This window comes from Lissotriton helveticus (genome assembly GCF_964261635.1).
Source record: "Lissotriton helveticus chromosome 1_1 unlocalized genomic scaffold, aLisHel1.1 SUPER_1_unloc_19, whole genome shotgun sequence".
NCBI lineage: Eukaryota > Metazoa > Chordata > Amphibia > Caudata > Salamandridae > Lissotriton > Lissotriton helveticus.
In genome coordinates, this window is record NW_027611658.1 from 3,124,529 (window position 1) to 3,145,846 (window position 21,318).

Consider the following 21,318-nt stretch of genomic DNA (forward strand, 5'->3'; position numbering starts at 1 on the left):
CAGCAAACTGTCATGCAATGTCTGTACAAATGGTGGCACCTCCTGTCCCACATGAAACCATAAACCGGATACACACATACTTCAGGGCTGCAAATACCTAAGGCCAGTGGCATCTGACTTCCATCTGACCCCAAAACTCCACTTGCCTCTCCTGGGTAGTATTGTTTAATGAAAGAAACAAAATGCCAACGATATACAGTATGAACATAACATCCTAGATAACAAACTCCACGAATGTGCCCAAAACTGTGGATACGGGCCCTGGAAGTCCTTGCAGAGCAAATCTCATAACTGAGTAAATAGGCAGCACCAGGTATTACCACAAGGTAGCCAGAATAGCCCTTAAAACTACAGCAGACTGGGTGTAGGTAAAGAAATGTAGCTGTTGCTTTCTGTCCATTTGCTGCTATCTGGAGATTGCATATTGTCTCCTCTGTAGGAAAGGGGCAAGGTGTCCTGGAACCTTTTCTTGACTAATCCTTTGGCACCTTTGATGACTGCCACTGTTTATGTTCCTTTGTTCCACATTGTGCTCAGTTACTTCATCCCCCTATAGCTGTTGTCGTGTAGTTCCTATAAACATATATAGGATCTGCACGTTCAGACAACATACACTGCGGGATTGGTGTCCAGCATATTCCAGACACCCCCACCGGGTATGTTAGCCTGTATACCAGCTAGCTCACAGTGCCACTATAAACCCTTCTTACCAAAGAGAGAATAGTTTTTAACAACTATTGAACATAACAACTCTGTCCCATCAGGGATCGTGGAAACAGTGCAGTACTTTTCGCTCAGTTACTCGTGCTCACTTTTGTTTCAGAGTAATGCACAGAATAAACAGTAGGGACCTTTTTCAATAAACATTTATTGAACCAGCGTCATTCTGCTGTAAAATAGGTGTGCTGAAACAACCAAAAGACAAACAGATCTAAATGATTAGAAGCACCAAAAGAGTAAAAGGATGGTAGATTCCTACCATTGTGCTAGAACAATGAATACAGACCAGAATATAAAATACATGACAGTAATACATTCCTACTCCTACAATGGAACATTATCTTGATGTACCTACGTGTACCTACATTTATGTAGGTGTAGAGCCAAGAATCCCCCTAGGATGAAGCCAACCCCATTACCTGAAATGAGAGACTGTGTGACCCTGTCTTGGTCTGAAGATGGACACACTGCGAGGGATGTCACAACACTGCGATCTGGAGTGTCTGCCTGCAGGAACCTCAGCGTCTCGCGTCAATGTGTCAGTATGAAAGTCCTTCTTCGCCTCCCCCTGCCTCAGGAAAGATATGGTGTTTATTTGCCCAAAGTGGTACCCTCAGGGGATCTACCTTGCTGTGTCATGTCGGACTAGGATGACGGTAGGAATAACCCTTATACATAGTTATTATGCAGGCGATGGTAGTCTTGCTGAGATTCCAAGAACCCTCATGCATAATGGATGAGGCTAGTTTTTCCACAAAAAAAAACCACATCCTGTAAGCAGTACCGTAACTAGGTATAATGTCACTACGAAGAACCGTTATGTAGTGTAATGGCAGGGAAGATATAGGTAAAACGTTTGTTTATTACCTGAGCCTATATTGGGGTATCTGTATGAAACATAACACTGTGAGCAGGTGTGGGTTTTTTAAACAATGCCTTGTCTCAGTAAGTGGTAAGTGCATGCATATGGTTTTACTTCTATGTGGAACTTCTGATGTTATATAGGCCGTGTCCTTCTAATAAATGCCTTGTCACTTTCTTTACATTCATATGGTTACGTCATTAAGAACACTGTTGCATTTTGTTCACTCATACAGATTTTCCCAGAGACTTTCTGATGTTGTTTTAACTCTCCCTTGCTAATAAATGCCTTGTCACATTCAGTGTAGTCTTAAGTGGTGACGTTTCATATTGTGTTAGCTCTCCATTTCTTATGAATGCACTCTCACGTTCAAAACATTTATATAGTTTCTCTTCAATGTGAGCATTCTAAAGTCATATCAAATGTTGTTTTGTAGCAAATCCCTTGTTGCATTCTGTGCATTAACATGGTTACTCCCTAGTGTAAATCTGTTGATGCTGTATTAGCTTATTCTTCCTATTTAAGACTCCATCACATTCTGTATGTACATAGCATTTCTCTCCATGTGGATTTGCTAATGTCATTTTAGATCGCCATTTGTCATGAATGTTTTGTGAAAGTCAATACATTGATATGGTTTTTCACCTGTGTGAACTTTCCGATGTTAAATTAAATTTAGCTTTCTAACAAATCCCATGTCACATTCTGTACATTGATATGGTTTCTCTCCAGTGTGGACTTTTGGATGTTGTTTTTAGCTCTCTATTTGTTAAAAATGCTTTGTCACACTCCGTACATTCATTCGGTTTTCCCAAATAGATTTTCTGATGTCGCTTCAGATCTCCATTTATTAACAATGCTTTGCCTCACTCTGTACATTGATATTGTTTCTCCCCAATGTCGCCTTTATGTTGTTTTAACACTCCATTTGTACTTAATGCTTTGTCACACTCTGCACATTGATATGATTTCTCCTCAGTATGGATTTTCTGATGTCGTTTTAGCTTTCCATTTGTACTTAATGTTTGCCACACTCTGTACATTGATATGGTTTCTCCCCAGTATGGATTTTCTGATGTCGATTTAGTTGCCACTTTCTTATGAATGCTTTGTGACACTCTGTACATTCATACGGTTTTTCCCCAGCATGGATTTTCTGATGTTGCTTCTGTTCTCCATTGGTTATAAATGCTTTGCCACACTCTGTAGATTGATATGGTTTCTACCCAGTGTGACTTTTTTGATGTCCTTTTAGCTCTCCATTTGTTATGAATGCTTTGTCACACTCTGTACATTGATATGGTTTCTCCCCAGTATGGATTTTCTGATGTTGTTTTAGCTGCCACTTTCTTATGAATGCTTTGTCACACTCTGTACATTTATATGGTTTCTCCCTAGTGTGGATTTTCTGATGTACTTTTAGCTCTCCATTAGTTATAAATGCCTTGCCACACTGTGCACATTGATATGGTTTCTCCCCAGTGTGAATTTTCTGATGTCGTTTTAGCTCTCGATTTCTTATAAATGCTTTGTTGCATTCTGTACATTCATATGGTTTATCCCCAGTGTGGATTTTTTGATGTTGATTTAGATGCCACTTTCTTATAAATCCTTTGTCACACTCTGTACATTGATATGGTTTCTCCCCAGTATGGATTTTTTCATGTCGTTTTAGCCCTTCATTTCTTATGAATGCTTTGCCACACTCTGTACATTGATATGCTTTCTCCCCAGTATGGATTTTTTTATGTCGTTTTAGCCCTTCATTTCTTATGAATGCTTTGCCACACTGTGAACATTGATATGGTTTCTCCTCAGTATGGATTTTTATATGTCGTTTTAGCTCTCCATTTGTTATGAATGCTTTGTCACACTCTGTACATTGATATGGTTTCTCCCCAGTATGGATTTTCTGATGTTGTATTAGCTCAGGATTAGTTATGAATGCTTTGCCACACTGTGCACATTGATATGGTTTCTCCCCAGTGTGGATTTTCTGATGTCGTTTTAGCTCTAGATTTCTTATAAATGCTTTGTTGCATTCTGTACATTCATACGGTTTTTCCCGAGTGTGGATTTTCTGATGTTGATTTAGCTGCCACTTTCTTATAAAGGCTTTGTCACACTCTGTACATTGATATGGTTTCTCCCCAGTATGGATTTTTTCATGTCGTTTTAGCCCTTCATTTCTTATGAATGCTTTGCCACACTCTGTACATTGATATGCTTTCTCCCCAGTATGGATTTTTTTATGTCGTTTTAGCCCTTCATTTCTTATGAATGCTTTGCCACACTGTGAACATTGATATGGTTTCTCCCCAGTATGGATTTTTGTATGTCGTTTTAGCTCTCCATTTGTTATGAATGCTTTGTCACACTCTGTACATTGATATGGTTTCTCCCCAGTATGGATTTTCTGATGTTGTGTTAGCTCAGGATTAGTTATGAATGCTTTGCCACACTGTGCACATTGATATGGTTTCTCCCCAGTGTGGATTTTCTGATGTCGTTTTAGCTCTAGATTTCTTATAAATGCTTTGTTGCATTCTGTACATTCATACGGTTTCTCCCGAGTGTGGATTTTCTGATGTTGATTTAGCTGCCACTTTCTTATAAATGCTTTGTCACACTCTGTACATTGATATGGTTTCTCCCCAGCATGGATTTTCTGATGTTGCTTCTGTTCTCCATTGGTTATAAATGCTTTGCCACACTCTGTACATTGATATGGTTTCTCCTCAGTATGGATTTTTTTATGTCGTTTTAGCTCTCCATTTCGTATGAACGCTTTGCCACACTGTGAACATTGATATGCTTTCTCCCCAGTATGGATTTTTGTATGTCGTTTTAGCCCTCCATTTGTTATGAATGCTTTGTCACACTCTGTACATTGATATGGTTTCTCCCCAGTATGCATTTTTGTATGTCGTTTTAGCTTTCCATTTGTTATGAATGCTTTGTCACACTCTGTACATTGATATGGTTTCTCCCCAGTATGGATTTTCTGATGTTGTGTTAGCTCAGGATTAGTTATGAATGCTTTTCCACACTGTGCACATTGATATGGTTTCTCCCCAGTATGGATTTTTGTATGTTGTTTTAGCTCTCCATTTGTTATGAATGCTTTGTCACACTCTGTACATTGATATGGTTTCTCCCCAGTATGGATTTTCTGATGTTGTGTTAGCTCAGGATTAGTTATGAATGCTTTGCCACACGGTGCACATTGATATGGTTTCTCCCCAGTGTGGATTTTCTGATGTCGTTTTAGCTCTAGATTTCTTATAAATGCTTTGTTGCATTCTGTACATTCATACGGTTTCTCCCGCGTGTGGATTTTCAGATGTTGATTTAGCTGCCACTTTCTTATAAATGCTTTGTCACACTCTGTACATTGATATGGTTTCTCCCCAGCATGGATTTTCTGATGTTGCTTCTGTTCTCCATTTGTTATAAATGCTTTGCCACACTCTGTACATTGATATGGTTTCTCCCCAGTATGTATTTTTTTATGTCGTTTTAGCTCTCCATTTCTTATAAAAGCCTGTCCACACTGTGCACATTGATATGGTTTCTCCCCAGTGTGGATTTTCTGATGTCGTTTTAGCTCTCCATTTCTTATAAATGCTTGGTTGCATTCTGTACATTCATAAGGTTTCTCCCCAGTGTGGATTTTCTGATGTTGTGTTAGCTCTCCATTAGTTATAAATGCTTTGCCACATTGTGCACATTGATATGGTTTCTCCCCTCTGTGGATTTTCATATGTAGTTTTAGCTCTCCATTTGTTCTAAATGTTTTGCCACACTCCGTACATTGATATGATTTCTCCCCAGTGTGGATTTTCTGATGTAGTTTTAGCTGTCCATTAGTTATAAATGCCTTGCCACACTGTGCACATTGATATGGTTTCTCCCCAGTGTGTATTTTCTGATGTCGTTTTAGCTCTCCATTTCTTATAAATGCTTTGTTGCATTCTGTACATTCATACGGTTTCTCCCCAGTGTGGATTTTCTGATGTTGTGTTAGCTCTCCATTAGTTATAAATGCTTTGCCACATTGTGCACATTGAAATGGTTTCTCCCCTGTGTGGATTTTCTGATGTAGTTCTAGCTCTCCATTTGTTCTATATGTTTTGCCACATTGTGTTGTCATCTTCTACATATTCACATGGTTTCTCTTATTTGTTTTCTTTCCTATACTTGGTTAGTTCTTCCTTCGTAATGAGCATCTCATTCGACTTGCTTCAGTTTGTTCAGTGTGTTATGTCTTTTATGTATATCAGCTGATACCTATGTGCCAAGTGCAGACCTCACTGGATAGTACAGGTTTTCAGCTGTAGAAAAAGACTTTGGCACGGCATTAGCCTTCATGGGAAGTGATCTCGAGCCATACTGTTTTTCCATCACTTCCTAAACAAGTAACGTTTACTGCCTTCACCTTTTTCGATCATTATTGCATTTGTTTTACCTATAAGAAAAAGATTTAAAAATAAAAACACACTGGATAAGCTTAAATGCAGAGGCCATCACGAAAATCTATTGGCATGTAATTGTTCATAAAGACAAATGCGCTGAAGAAATTTTAGATTACACTTTCAATGTGAAGATGCAGTAGACAGAGTAAAGGCATACGATCCTTCAATTATCCCTTTCTATCGAGGAGTGCGGACTAAAATAGCAACCAAGACACCAGAGAAGGTTCCTTGTTCATTGAGTGAGACCCTCTCCCTACGACGCGGTACAATGCTAAATACATAGCAACACAATGCCTCCGTTCTTATCAAGGGAATGCTTCCTATTCTCACACAGGTTTAACAAAAATACAAAATGGAGCCTTTTCCGGTGAATGGACCATGCAAGACAGAGCATCACAATAACGGCAGGAAACATAAGCGACTACTGCAAGGGAGTCCCTTTATAGTATCAGAGAGTCTGGAATAGGCTAGACAGGTAATCTGAGTATCTTCAACATAGTGTAATTTCAGAGATCCGAGACTCTGACCATATCTAGTCAAGGAGCAGGCGGACTAGAACCATTTTACGTCAATGTAATAGAAAGAGGCCCTGTTACTCCAAGAGACGGGATTCCATGTAAGACTTAATCGTCACAAATAAATTCTCTTGGAAAACTAGATTCTATTACGTCCATTGTTCATCACCTCTTACACCGTCACACACTAATATACACCAGTCATCAAATGTACCACCAAAACAATCCTTGATTATCAAGTTTAATATCAAACAGTATATATATATGCTGTGACAACGGATTTAAATATGATACTCTGTATTTTACAAAGAGTGATGAAAAATTGTAATAGTGTATAAAAAGGTGTATGTGATTGTCACGTGGATGATGTCATCAGTGATATCATCAGTGATGTCATTTGAGATGTCACTGACCATGTTATGAATGATCTAATATGTGACATCATCAGCAGTGGATTGCAGGTGCGCGAAATATAGTTAGTACAACTAACTATATAGGAGCAATTTCAATGTTTTTGTATGAGTAAAATGTCCAGCTAACTATAACACCACTAAAACTTATAGTTTTTTGAGTGAATTTCAAAGGTTTTTTAAAGGCTAATTCCTAACTATATAACTCCTGAAACCTATGGTTTTTTCAGTGAATATATATATATATATATTATTTTTTTCTCACAAAGTTCAAGTATAATCAATCTAAAACCAGATAAAAAAATCATTTGGCGACCACATATAAGACACACAAATTTGTCATAAAAAATGTCAATTTGCAGGAATCAATTAAAGTAATTGCACGGTCTGAGGGTTTTCTTAACGTGAAACTTTGTCACTCAAATTTAACAAAACTAGGCGTTGACGGGTTTCGGTGGATAAAACAGAATAAGACTGTCTTTTTCAGGACAACAAGAATATATACCTCCTAACAAATAATACAGTATTTGCCTGCATAGAGAACATAGGACATATATCAGATAAAACCACATTAGCTTAAATCTTAAACAATCTATGTAAAAAGAAAATACACTTTTCAGTTGACTTAAAACAGGGGTCTGATAGACCCTCTTATTCTACCAAACAAAAAACGGTTCAAAGCCGCAGGGTCCTCTGGAAATTTTTAAGACCACACAGGATTTAATCCCCAACACTTAATCACTAAACAGTACGAAATCCTTGGGTCTATTACAAAAATCAGAGAGTGTGGCGAAACACTGCTAGATAGTTTGTGAACAAAAACATAAATAATACAGAACCAATGACTATGCGCCACAGAACTAACTGTGTTCACTTCCCTTTTCAGGATGAAATCCCTCACTCACCAGAGGTGACATGCTTCATCATATGGAATTCTCCTCCCAGAGGAAAAAACTGGTTCCTCTGGGGGGCTACAACCCCTCTCTGAGAGGGAGGAGCGCAGGGATGTTTTGAATAGCTGGTAGGATACTCTAAATCCACATATGAAGAGACAGCTGTGTGAATGAGGGTGCAGCGCAAAGAAACAAAAAATGTGGGGATAGTGAAGTTAAACTAGCAAAGGAGCGTATAAATTCTACTTTATTTAGGTACGTCCCCTGCCAGGATAAAAAAAACAGTGCACCAGCGGTATGGATTAAAACCAGGACTGTGAGATAGAAAGTAATGATCAACATGTTTCAGCCATAACCCTATATGTAGGCGAGGCTATCGTCAGGACCTATGATGCTGCTGCTTAGTGTGAGTGATACAACAAAAAAGGATACAAGGACAGAAACTGTTCTTAATCTGTCTGTTGCATAGGGAAGAGTTACCCGCCACTACTGGGTAAGCAACCACACCTCTACCTGGCGACATCTCAGGAAAGGAGCACTGTTCTCTCCCTCGGTACGCCAGCACAAATTGAGCCTGTGACCGGAGGTGACCATCTTATTCTTCTGTTTCATAAATTGGTACCAGACAATGCATTTTTTTTGAAAGAATTTTATGAAAAAAGTATCTTGTATGATAAATTATCATAGTGGTCCCATCAAGACTACGTTATAGAGGCCAACACCAAACATCACTTCACTGCACTTTTACCCCTTCATTCTATGATCCCAATAGGATCAACTCACCTAGTATCTTCTACGGTGAGGCACGCTCAAATCTGTCAGAACTGTTCTTAAACATTTTGAGATGAACTCCCCTTCCTGATTAAAACAAAGATAAACAGAAGAATAGAGTTACTCAAGATGGGAAGAAAAACCCATCAGGGCTATACTCATAATTCTAAATAGATACAACCTATATGTACTGCCTAGACATAGCTATTATCCATTTCACAACATGTAGCAGTAGATAAAATTCCTATTGAGGTACTCTATACACTTCCTACATAGCTCTTCCATAGAGTAGATTCCAATATGACACTAAGATCGGAGTAACGGAACAAAGAAGGCATAAGAAATTGTTTTTCAAAGAAAAAATAGCTGGGTTGATTTTTCCGATCTTTGAAAGAGCTATTTATGAAGGGTAGAGAACACATCAATATATTTAACAAGAAACGGATCACTGTTCATGTGATTGCTGATATATCAGATTATGCCAGATGATGTCCATTTGAATCTATTGTTTATGAAGTGATTCACTTTTTAGAATGCACGCAATAAAATGCATTTTTAACTGCAAATCTGTATGTAATTAAATTGAGGACTACACCTATGTTTGTGAACCAATTTAGTCTGTATGTCTTGGTAGTATGTCTTTCTAGTTTGTTTTCAGTGCTGGTTTGTCATGCTTATATACATATTTAAGTATTATATTACTAATTGAATCTTGTCTGTGCAGTCTATTTTTCCAATCTTATCTACCTACCCCTGCATGTGTTGATATAGCGGTCTACCTGCTCATCCATATATGTATCTACTGGTCTATCAATCTATTTATCTTCTGTCCCTCTATCTTTGAAACTATACCAATTTTTTTGACTTCTATCAATCTTTGCAAATCTATCAGTCTATCTATCAATGTACCTATCTTTTCAAGTGTATCCATCTCTATCTACAAAGTTATCTTTATCAATCCATCTATCAAACCTTGTCCCCTTGTCTAGGAGGCTGGTTCTCTATATGGTGTTCTAAAATGAAGACCACCTTGCAGGGAGTCCACGAGTCCCCATGAGATGCAGCAACAGATAATATGAATGCTCTATTTTGTGGTGATGTCGGCGAGCAGTTAGGCTTATCAGGAGGTCCTGCTAAGCATTTGTTGTTACACACAGTGGCAAGAAATGAGGCACACACAAGAATAAACTCAAGACCAATGTGTAAAAATAACAGATTTGTATATAATTTTGAAGACCAAGAACACAGTTCTAAGGTAAGTACTTTTGGAGTGACGAAATATATCACTTTTGTGCGCCATTACGCACCATAGGAATCAATGAGGGAAAAACATGAAAAATGCATATAATATCAGGCAATGCTTTCATGAAATTCACCTTCTCGTTTTAGGTTGATGTCAGCATCAGGTTCAAAGTTCCAGCAGGAGAAGTTCAAGAGCGGCCCGGATCGGGATGGAGCAGAGTCCTGAGGGTCTTAAAGATTAGTGTGCAAAGACAAAGGGGGCTATGTAAAAACACACTTGAAGGAGGACTTACAGGTAACTTTGGTGGGTCTGGGAACCAAGGGAGAAGGCCTTTTGGTCAGTGCTGGGGTCGAGTGCAGAGTAACCCTGGGCGGTGAACTCTTCTCTGTTCACTGAATTTTTCGCACTCCAAGGAGCTCTTAAAAATCCTGGATAATTTCCGTGCAAGATTTCTCAACACGGGCAGTCGTGGGTGGGTGTTACCGCTCGTATTGAGAAACCTTTAGTTCGTGTTGAAGAAGCGGCCGCTCTAGTAGTACTAGTGACAGAATTTTACGCAGTCAGTGCGAACACCGTGAGGTAACCTACTCCATCGCTCATAAATCTCCGTGCAGTTTGGCAGAGATTTTTTGTCACTTAGCAGAGTTCTGAGTAGTGGAACTCCACCTAGGCTTAGTGCAGGGAGATAAGGCAAACTGGGCATCATGCATCGTAGTGCCCTCACGGTCAGGAACTGGCAACTTGGAGAGGCAATCTTGGGGCAGCTGGGACACTCGTGAAGTGGGTCTCGGGTGTCTTGATGTCCCTTGACAGGTGCTTAGTTTGGGTGCTATGGGAGTCAGGATGGACTGTTGTTCTCGGTTTTCATCGTTGGGAGTACCCCGGGTATTGGTAGGCCACGGTTCCGTAAGGTCCCTGGTCCTCCAAACGCATTGGAGTGGCAGATGTAACCCTCCGGAATTGTACATTTTCTTGCTTGTGTGTTGCATCGAGATAGTCAATGAGCAGCAGTTGATGAACAAGTGTAACACACAGCTAGGACACATAGCTACAGCGTGGCGATTGTGCTGGAACAAGAGAGAAAGACATCGGAGCAGCCATGTAACCTCACAGGGGTGGTTTCACTGTTTCTAAAACTGAGCAACGCATGGATTGTAGAAGAGGGGCGGGACACATGGGAATGAACACTACATTTCCCACGATTCGCGATTCATCTTGAACATGGAAGAGGAACCTCTTCGAGGGTTAGAGGAGCAAAGGAGCAATAAGTAAGACAACAAGGCGGTGCAGATTATTCTTGCTAGGATGTTCCTGAATGTGCTGCCGAAATTAGTTGAGTATCGTTTCCCAGTACTGTAAGGGTGCTTGCACCACCTTCGATTTGTTTTTGTGTTAGCAGCTCTGAGAGTGAGGGGAACCTCATGCAGTGCTCTTGTTACCTGACTGGGTGTTTGGAGAGATGTTCTGTTTACCGGCGTGGTGACTACCTGTTGGACTTGACCCTTTTGGCAGGTTCACCCCTGAACTTTTTGCCTGTTAATATGACCTGATACTAGTAGTCTGTGGCCTCTGCTCACTTTAGCACTGTGGCCCAGTGTAAAGTGCATGGGGGAGGCCGGAGATAGGCATACGGTGCCCCTTTTGGTGAGCGGGCTCCCAGTTGCGGGACGCTCCGACAGCGGGGTATATTTTGGTTTTAGAGCTCGCGTGGCCCTAGTGATGGGCAGGATTATTTCCGGAGCCAGTGCGCTCCATGGGGCCAGATTTGTTTTCAGAGCCAGGTGGCTCCACCACCCCGCAGTATTTGTTTTAGAGCCCAGATGGCTCCAACCAAGGGGACACATAATTGTTTACAGGGCCAGAGGGGCCTGTGTCCTTTCCCCAGTGCTTGGGGACATGCTTCTTTCCAGAGCCAGATTGCTCCAACGTTGAGCAGTTATTTCAAGGGCCAGTGAGAGACCATGCCTCATTTGATTATTTACAGCTGCACATCACTTAGTGCCAGCTGCTCCGTTTAGGCCCTCATGTGAGATTCACAGCTGCCAAGGAAGTAGTGGGCAGCTGCTACATTTAGGTTTGCGCAGTGGCGCAAACTTGACCTTCGTTGCCTAGGCAGCAGCCCTGACTTTGTGGACATAGGGCATTTGAGCCCCCCTGTTTGAGATGGCCAGTTGGCCAGGTGTATGGTTACATTTATAGGGTGCCAGGCCCTAATGTGATGTATGTGCTAATGTGATGTGGTGCTAGGAAATGTAATGCATTTAGTATGTTTTACGCACACTGTTTGATATCTCTAAATATGGTTTATGATTATGATGTTGTTTTGCATATCATGGTTTATGCTAGTGAGATTATGTTTCACTCTGTGATTTACGCCCCTAATGTGAGTTATGCTTAGGAGGTTAGGGTCATACATGCCATACACATTGTAAGCATTGCCAATGCTTGTTTGCCGGATATATTGTTTTAGCATCGCCAATGCTTGTTTTGGCTACTGAGGTGTTGTGCATAATGTAGTTTATGTCACAGACTGATGCTAAGTACAGTGATTAGCAGTGTTTACTGGTTGTACTTTTATGACCTAGTTTTCTTTTTACTAAGTTCACTTTGTGATGGTTTTGACAGTGGTCCATGTGGCCCTGTCAGGTGTACATAATCCCTTGCAAATATTCCCCAGTGCCAGTTGGCACAGTGTACATTATGTGTTTACTATTCTAATGTAAAACACACAAGATGATGGACGGAATGTTGCACAATGGCAAAACATTCACCCCCAGTCACAGATCTGGGTTTAATCCATCGTTATATTGCTCACCAAGCCACCCCGGTTCAGACATGGCCATATGCAAATCAGTCTTGACCCTGTCCCTCATGGGAACAGTCCAGACCGAACTGCCAAGCCATGTCTTCCCTGGACCGGAATCAAGCATCCTAGGACCGCTTTCTGGCTATCAGCATTCATCAGCCAGGATAGCTTGACTCCAGTGGCTTAGTGAGCACGGGACCCACGTCTGGGCATACCCTTCCCACATAGGGTGAACAGCAAAACACACAAGATGATGGACGGAATTTTGCACAATGGCAATACATTCACCCCCAGTCACAGATCTGGGTTTAATCCATCGTTATTTTGCTCACCAAGCCACCCCAGTTCAGACATGGCCTTTGCAAATCAGTCTTGACCCTGTGCCTCATGGGAACAGTCCAGACTGAACTGCCAAGCCATGTCTTCCCTGGACCGGAATCAAGCATCCTAGGACCGGTTTCTGGCTATCAGCCTTCATCAGCCAGGATAGCTTCACTCCAGTGGCTTAGTGAGCACGGGACCCACGTCTGGGTGAAATGTTGCACAATGGCAAAACATTCACCAGCAGTCACAGATCTGGGTTTAATCCATCGTTGCTCACTTTGCCACTGGATTCAAGTTAGCCTGGCTGATGACAGCTACAATGCCTGAAACCGGTCCCAGGATGCTTGTTTCCGGTCCAGGGAAGACATGGCTTGGCAGTTCGGGCTGGACTGTTCCCATGAGGCACAGGGTCAGACTGATTTGCATATGGCCATGTCTGAACTGGGGCTGCAGAATGAGATAAAGAATGGTGATGGATTAAACCCAGATTAGTTGACATGGGGTGTTTGATTTGCTCAAGCGCTCCGTCCATCATCCCCTTTTGTATCGCTTTGTTCGCCCTAAGTTGGCAGGGTATGTTCAGACGTGAGTCCCTTGCTCCCTTTGCCACTGCATTCAAGCTAGCCTTGCTGATGACGGCTGTAATGCCAGAAACCGTCCCAGGATGCTTGGTTCCCGTCCAGGAAAGACATGGCTTGGGTAGTTCAGGCTGGACTGTTCCCATGAGGCACAGGGTCAGAATGATTTGCATATGGCCATGTCTGAACTGGGGTGGGAGAGTGAGCTAAAGAATAGTGATGGATTAAACCCAGATCAGTTGACTGGGGGTGAGTGTTTGATTTGCTCAAACGCTCCGTCCATCACCCCCTTTTGTATCGCTACTATTCTAATGTGTTTTGAGAATACAAAGGCTATTTTTGATATAACCTCGTATGGAGTTCCTTTTCTGGTGTGCCTGGGATGTTGTTGCTGTTGTTATCTGCGTGCGCAAATGCTTTACACATGGCTTCCGGGAAAAGCCTGACTGCTCGTGCTAAGCTACCAAAGGGGTGAGCAGGAGTTATCTTTGGTGTGTAACTCCCATGCCCTGACTAGAGTGGTGGTCTCTGCCTGGCTTTGGCGCAAGCCTTAGCCAACCAGAGATCCCATTTCTAACACTACCTAGTTGGGCGCTTTGTTGACAGTGTGATACAATGTGTAATTATTGCTCTGAAGGTCATTTTGGATCAGGCGCTATTGAGCAGCTACCAGCTACGTTGTTCTATTAATGTTCTGGCTTCACAGGAGAGAATAGGATTTCCTCATTTCTAGCAGAGTTTTCAGAGTTATTGGAGACATCGCTCAGTACCGTGAATCCAGTGCATATAATTAACTCCGAGACATTCATTTGAGTGCTTACTGTCAGACCACAAATACTTGGTGATTAAGGTTTGACGGAATCCCCATCATCTAATTATGTTCACAAACACGGCTCTAATGCTTAAGCAGTGTCCGATGTAATTATGACTGATTAGGAACTAAAGCAAGGATATATTTTAACTCCCTTACTTTTTCCTTTTATATATGCGTGTCAGTTATCAACCAAGTACCTGAGTCTTGACTCCACAGGGACAGAAGAATTGATCTTGATTCTTTATCTTTGAAGAATTCTTCCCAATTCCTCCACTTCACTGCAATCGAAATATATTCAACTAGCAGTAAAGAAAGGGAAAGGGTAATGGGAATTAAAAGAGACTGCCACTGTAAGATTACTTGCTGATCACCCTCTAATGGTTTTCAGTTCCTGTAACAACAAAAAGACAAGGTTACAGATTCTTTCTTTTAACTACTTCTCCTGCTCTAGTTTCTATTTTTATTCTTATAAGCTATTACCTGCTTAATCAGTGGTTTTAGCTTCTCTCTGTGAATAATCCTTTAATATGCTATAGTTGAAGTCTTTTATTTTGATTGTCTTTTTCTGTCCTTTTTTACTCTTCTTTTTCAGATGCAGTACTTGTACATAAAAGATCAAGCCGACTTGTTGGTGAGTATATATATATATATATATATATATATATATATATATATATATATATATTTTCACCCACAATAGTTTTTTAAATATTCAGTCTTTTGTTTTGAGAATGAAACCATCTCTCATGTATATAATCTTCCTGTCCTTTTCTATCTTAGATATGTTTTCTCTTCAGTTAAATAGTTCTTTGATGTTTAAATTATCCTTTAATATTCTTGCGCTGATAAATAAGATGCACAAATGCTGAGTTCTATTATTTATCATGTATGAAGTCTCAAACTGAATTCTGTGTCTTTTCAAGTCTCTAGTTAGTTGATTTCAATGAAAATCGACTAACTTCTGAGAATACAAAGTTCTGAACTGTTTTTTCCTTTTAGAATAGATTAATAGTATTTGAATTTTCTCGACGATCGTTTCTAACGCTGGAATTCCACTCTAAATCTCTTCTGAATCTCTCTGCAACTTCCGAGTAAGAAACTGATATTTTCGCCGATAATCCTGACTGAAAACTGAGAGCTCTGGCGACTCCCAGCTGATTTCTCCGATGCAGCAGTTGAAGTAAGCAGAGCTTCTAACGCTCGCGCACAAAGTAAAGGATCTCCTTAGACGCTCAAACACTAGAGCGCCACAACGACGGCCGCCATATTGAGTTTCAGCGCAACAGCTAAGATACAAACTAATGATTGAAGAAACGCTCTGACACAAATGACAATCTGAATACTGGGACTATGGTCGCCATCTTGAAATTCCACGTGGCCACAAAAATAAACTAAATAAATTGCTGAGCTACTAATTGTCTCCAAGATAACTGTAACTTCTTTCTCTTACTTCTTGAAAACGCTTTGTGACCCAAACGCCTAGAGATTGCTTGTCTGGAAATCATATTCAAACTATGACCCAACCTGACAATGTGATTCACCTAATCAATTTCGTTTAACAATTTCCCACCAAATTGGAAAATGTTAAATGTTATTCTTTTTTGTATCCCGATGACTTAATCTTATTGGATCTCACTCCAAAGAAATCTAAGTGTTTTATATAAATATACTTTGAAACATTACGTTAAGATGAATGTTCAGAAAAGTAACATCAGATTCGCTGAAGCAAGTAAGGAAAAAAATATGTATTGCTGGAAATCGGGGAATGATATAATGAATCAGGAGAAATATCCCTGTTTCTGTAGAATTTTCTCCCAAAATCTAGATTCAAAATTCCATACCACATATTTAAGCTTGAAGGCTTTATGCCGCAGGGAAGCGACTCATTCATTATATAAAGATATTGGGAAAATATACTTTAAGCACCTTATTATGATACATATTGGTGGGAATCCGCATTGTCTCATTCCTGTGCAATCTGTCAACTCCTATGGTGGTCTTGGTTCCAACGTAAGGGTCATGGATACAGGAAGTCCATGAGTGCCATACATATTGTAAGCATTGCCAAAGCTTGTTTGCCAGATATATTGTTTTAGCATCGCCAATGCTTGTTTTGGCTACTGAGGTGTTGTCACCACTGCTTGTTTGTTGAAAGGTAACCTCCTGCACATTTCCTGCTGGCTGCTTTCTTCTGTTGCTAGGCAACCCCTACCTGTGAGTGTGGCAGTTGTTGTCCACTGCTGCCTGACAAGCTAGTGGTACTTGGCTTTGTTTCGGTTCCTTCCTTGTCAAACAGCTGACTCCTAGCAATGCTCTCAAGGGAATTCCTCAGCTTCCTTCCTGCAGTGTCTGGTGCTGATCAGCTCCCTTTCCTTGAAACGCCCACAGGGAATTCCTCTGCTTCACTCCTTGCAGCCTCCTGCGGCAGCCAGAACAGATTGCAGAATAAGGCCTCCCTAGCCAACAGCTAAGTGGAGTGTGCTCACAGAGACTAGTTGTGTGTTTGAACGTTGTGCTCATAGAGTCATTGGTGCCAATTCCATTGTGGTTTGGAAGGCCTCCTAACAGCATTTGCTCCGTCAGATTCGGATTGGGAATGTGTCTTTCCGACCGAATCGGAAAGGTTTCCGACCGAACGAGTACGATGCAAGTTAGGCGTTATGAAGATCCCAATCCTAACTGGATGCCATTTGGAATGACTGAGCCGTATGGAGCAGAATCATACGTCTGTACGGGCAGCGTTTCCGACCGACCTATTATGATGCTGGATTTGGACAGCCTTTCTGAATTGTGCTGTCCGACTCGAATCAGCAGTCGGAATCAGACTTTGGGGGCCTGTCGCGGGCCCCCCTGCTCTCTGAGCCTTCGCAATCGGGTCTGTGGGGGTACCCATGGGTCCCCCTTACCAGTCATGTATAGTGTGGCAGGCACCAGGGGGTGTCCGCCACAGGGTGCCCGATTTTGTCTTAGCCACCCCTTTCTTCAATGGGAGCCTAAGCATTTGGTCGGAACATAGGCTCCCATTGAAGTCAATATGAGTCCAACCAAATCGTATCTGGAAGGATCCGGATGCATCATACTCGGTCGGTTGGACTCTCCTGATCCGAGTCGGTCAGAAACCATTCCCAAACCGATTCGGTCTGGAAGATTTCCAAACCGGATCGGAACAGGGCTCCTAGTGTATTTTGACCAGTGCTCAGAAAGACAAGTTGTGTGCTTTTAAATGTGCACTAACGCTTCCGTAATCACAAATGTAAACAGAGTAAAGCAGTCTAGCAATAGCAGAGACCTTTGGACCTTTCTCTTTTTGGGACAATCTCTGCCCTACTGTGTTGTGAACGCACATCTAGCATACTCTTTTGTTGCTTTTTTTGTTATGTTCGTTTGGCGTGCACGCCTCCTGTTAAGGGCTGAGGGCCTTTCCTGTTATTTTCTGTTATGGTTATATTATTATTTTACAGTGTGCAATGACTTGTAATGAGAAACTACTACTTTGAAAGCACAAGGATAGAATGAGAGCCCCTAGAGGCGGTGATTGTGTGTACTAATTATCCTGCAAGATTTAACTCAGTGAAGAGAGTGCACATACAGGTGATTATTATATGAATGTATGTAGCATGCTGGTCACTGTGTAAGCGCTTATGCGTCACTGATACCCGTTCTCTTCCTCCATGTAGCATTGTCTCTTCCCCCATGTAGGAGTGACGACATGGCCATAATGAGGGACTAACAAGCCTTATAATCAATCAGATGGCAGCATTTATGAAAGAAAATGACACAAACCAATTAAAAACATGGGCGGAGAGTGGGCCGAGCTTCCACTCCACACTCCATACTCCATTACTGCATGCCTCGCAAAGCGAGTAGCACATGCGCGCTGCCGCTATTGGCTCAACCTAAAAAAGGCTTGATGATGGAACCAAAACTAGTGGACCAGTGGTAGCATCATTCCGCTAATGCATGAAGGAGTGCTTGTACATGCACAAACGGAATTACACAGACACCATTTCTTATATGTACTGATCCAAGACAATAGACACACATTGTATTGTATTGTAATTGCATTTATATTGCGCTTACTACCCCTGACGAGTGGTCGAGGTCTTTTACGGCAAGTAGCACGCTACTCTGGGTCCCTTATAGGATTAGTGTTTAATTAATATAGTGAAATATGAAAGTAATTAAAGTGGTGGATAGGTTAGTCAGTTATTTGGATTCTGAAGGATAGCGGAGGGGGATAGAAGCGGAAAAAAGGTTTGTATTTATATAGCGCTTGTTACCCCTGATGGGGGGTGAAGCGCACATGGCTCTGCAAATAATTTTTTATGCAAAAGTGACAATAAAAAAAGGACAGTGAGCTCAATGTATTAATATAGGCCACAAAATAATTGCACATAATGCATTGTTCTTTGGTGGTAAAGGGACCGAGAACAAGATGTCCAAAAGGTTCACAGCACAATGTGTAACTAAAAAAACATGATTCAAATCTCAGCTTTCCAACATGGTCAATTTTTGGGACCCTATGAAAATATGTAATAAATATAAATACCTAGACGCGGCTATTGTGCATTAACTGATATATTACATCATAACTTTTATTGGACATTTTGCAACAATCACTACAAATATATTGTTTTACACAGTATCTTGAATTTTGGTAAATTTTTACAAGCTTGTAATAATGGGACCGAACCTCCGTACTTGTGTCTAATATATTTTTAAACACAAACGAACTGCAAGCAGAACGTCTTTGAAAGTATTAGTAACAATTGTACTACAAGACTGGTATTGATGAAGAATGGTAATGAAATTGTTCAGATGAAAGATTACTACTGCAAGACTGTAAGAAAGAAGAAGAGAAGATAATCTAATGCCACAGTCAGAATATAACACCCCGCTCTTTAGCATCCTCGGTCAGTGTACAGTTTCAAGCTCTGGGTGTTGTTGTGAGGCTGTCAATAGGGTTTGCTCCAGCAGAAGGAAAAACTGGTAAAAATGTCAGAAGTCTTGTTATTGCTGCCCATCCTCGCACAAAACCTCAGCAGCAAAACTTAGGGTGGACACCCTCTGATAGTGGAAGCGATGAGCCATCCTTGTACAGATATTCTGATTAATCCAAGGATTTACAATTTGCATTTCACACCTTGCCAACTCTAGTATGTCTCAATGTTTGGCACATTTATGTACCCATGCAGCGACAGGACTGAACATTAATCCCAAAGCAACCTGAGATCATAGGATCCATGTGTTGTAGAGGAAATTTCCAGGTAATCTTTTGTCTAATACACAAGGTTATCTTACAGTTTTTAGTTTTCAGTTGTTCGTTTATGACAGCTGTGGTTGGACTATCAACACTGATTATGGATTAACGCCACAGCAAAGATGTCAGCATTACTGTAATTATCCAAGGAAATGCAACGATTAGGCCAAGCTTGATTCAAAAATATCAAGATTGCAACCCATTACATCAGCGGAAACACGATTAAACCATGTGTGCCTAAAATAATACAGGATGGATCACCCCTTATGGCGGGATTACTGTTCTGTGAGGAGTTGAAATTATGTCCAAGACTGACCTCAGTCTTGAACATAACGTCCAAGATGCATCCCTCACAGTAGCTGCAAGTCATCTCCATGAGATATGGGACTTGATTTCATGTACATATGCTAATTCTTGGCAGTTCACTCCGAGCTGATCTGAGTGCTACAGTATGTTGATGCACCAGTAAATCAATGAGGATTTCAATTAAACAGTTTTTAACAAGAGCAATACGACACTAGTTCTGCAAAAAAAAAAAAAAAAAAAAGATTCAATTATCTCTTCTCTCCAATCTCACGAGTGTGGATTTTCTTGTGCAGCTTTAAGTAGCCGCAGGTACTGAAATCCTTCTTGCACTCAGTACATTTATATGGTTTTACCCCTGTGTGGCATCGATGGTGTATTGTTAGATGGGACTTAGTAGTGAAAGCTTTGTCGCATTCAGTACATGGATATGGCTTCTCGCCGCTATGGGTTCTCTAATGCTCTATTAATGCTCTGTTTTTAATAAAAGCTTTGTCACACTCAGGACACTTATATGGTTTCTCACCAGTATGGATTCTCTGGTGTATCAATAGATATGCTTTAGCAATGAAAGCCTTTTCACATTCTGAGCATTTATGTGGTTTTACCTCAGAGTGTAATTTCTGGTGTCGTGTTAGCTGTCCCTGTGATCTATAAGCCTTGTCTTCACATTGCATACACCCATATGGTTTTTCCCCAGTGTGTATTCTGCAGTGTACTATTAGCTGTTGCTTTCTAAAGAAAACCTTGTCACACTCTGAGCATTTATAGGATTTCTCGTCACTATGAATCATCTGGTGTCACGTTAGTTGTCCTTTCTCACTGAAGGCTTTGTCACACTGCGAGCATGTAAATGACCTTAATGCTGTGTGGCGTGCTTGGTGACACTTGAGAATGGATTTTATACTGAAGGCTTTGCTGCACTCGGGACAATTATAACGTTTTTCCCCAGTGTGGCTGTTGTGATGCTGCCAGAGTTGGTGTTTTGTGAGAAAAGCCTTCTCACACTCAGTACATTTGTGTGGTCTTAACCCTGTGTGGTGTGCTTGGTGCATCTGTAGAAGATCATTTACATGGAAAGCTTTTTCACACTCAGTACATTTGTAGTGTATTTCCCCAGTGTGGACTTTCTGATGGTCCATGAAGGTTCCTTTTACAGCAAAAGACTTGTTACATACAGTACATTAATGTGGTCTCTCCCCAGATTGGACTCTGTGATGGTCCAATAAAGATTTCCTGAAAAAGAAAGCTTTGTCGCATTCAGAACATTGATGTGTTTTTACCTTGGAATGGTATTTTTCATGTTGTGAGAGATGTTGTTTTGAAATGAAGGTTTTGCCACAT

The 21,318-nt window shown here is 41.0% G+C and overlaps 1 protein-coding gene across 1 annotated transcript; it reads right to left on the reverse strand.

Moving 5' to 3' along the window:
* Positions 1-848: 848 nt before the first annotated feature.
* Positions 849-5,864, reverse strand: LOC144805701 (uncharacterized). Its single transcript, XM_078672206.1, has one exon. The coding sequence runs from the start codon at positions 5,733-5,735 to the stop codon at positions 2,805-2,807; it is 2,931 nt and encodes a 976-aa protein (XP_078528332.1). The 5' UTR covers positions 5,736-5,864; the 3' UTR covers positions 849-2,804.
* Between the last annotated feature and the right edge of the window lie 15,454 nt (positions 5,865-21,318).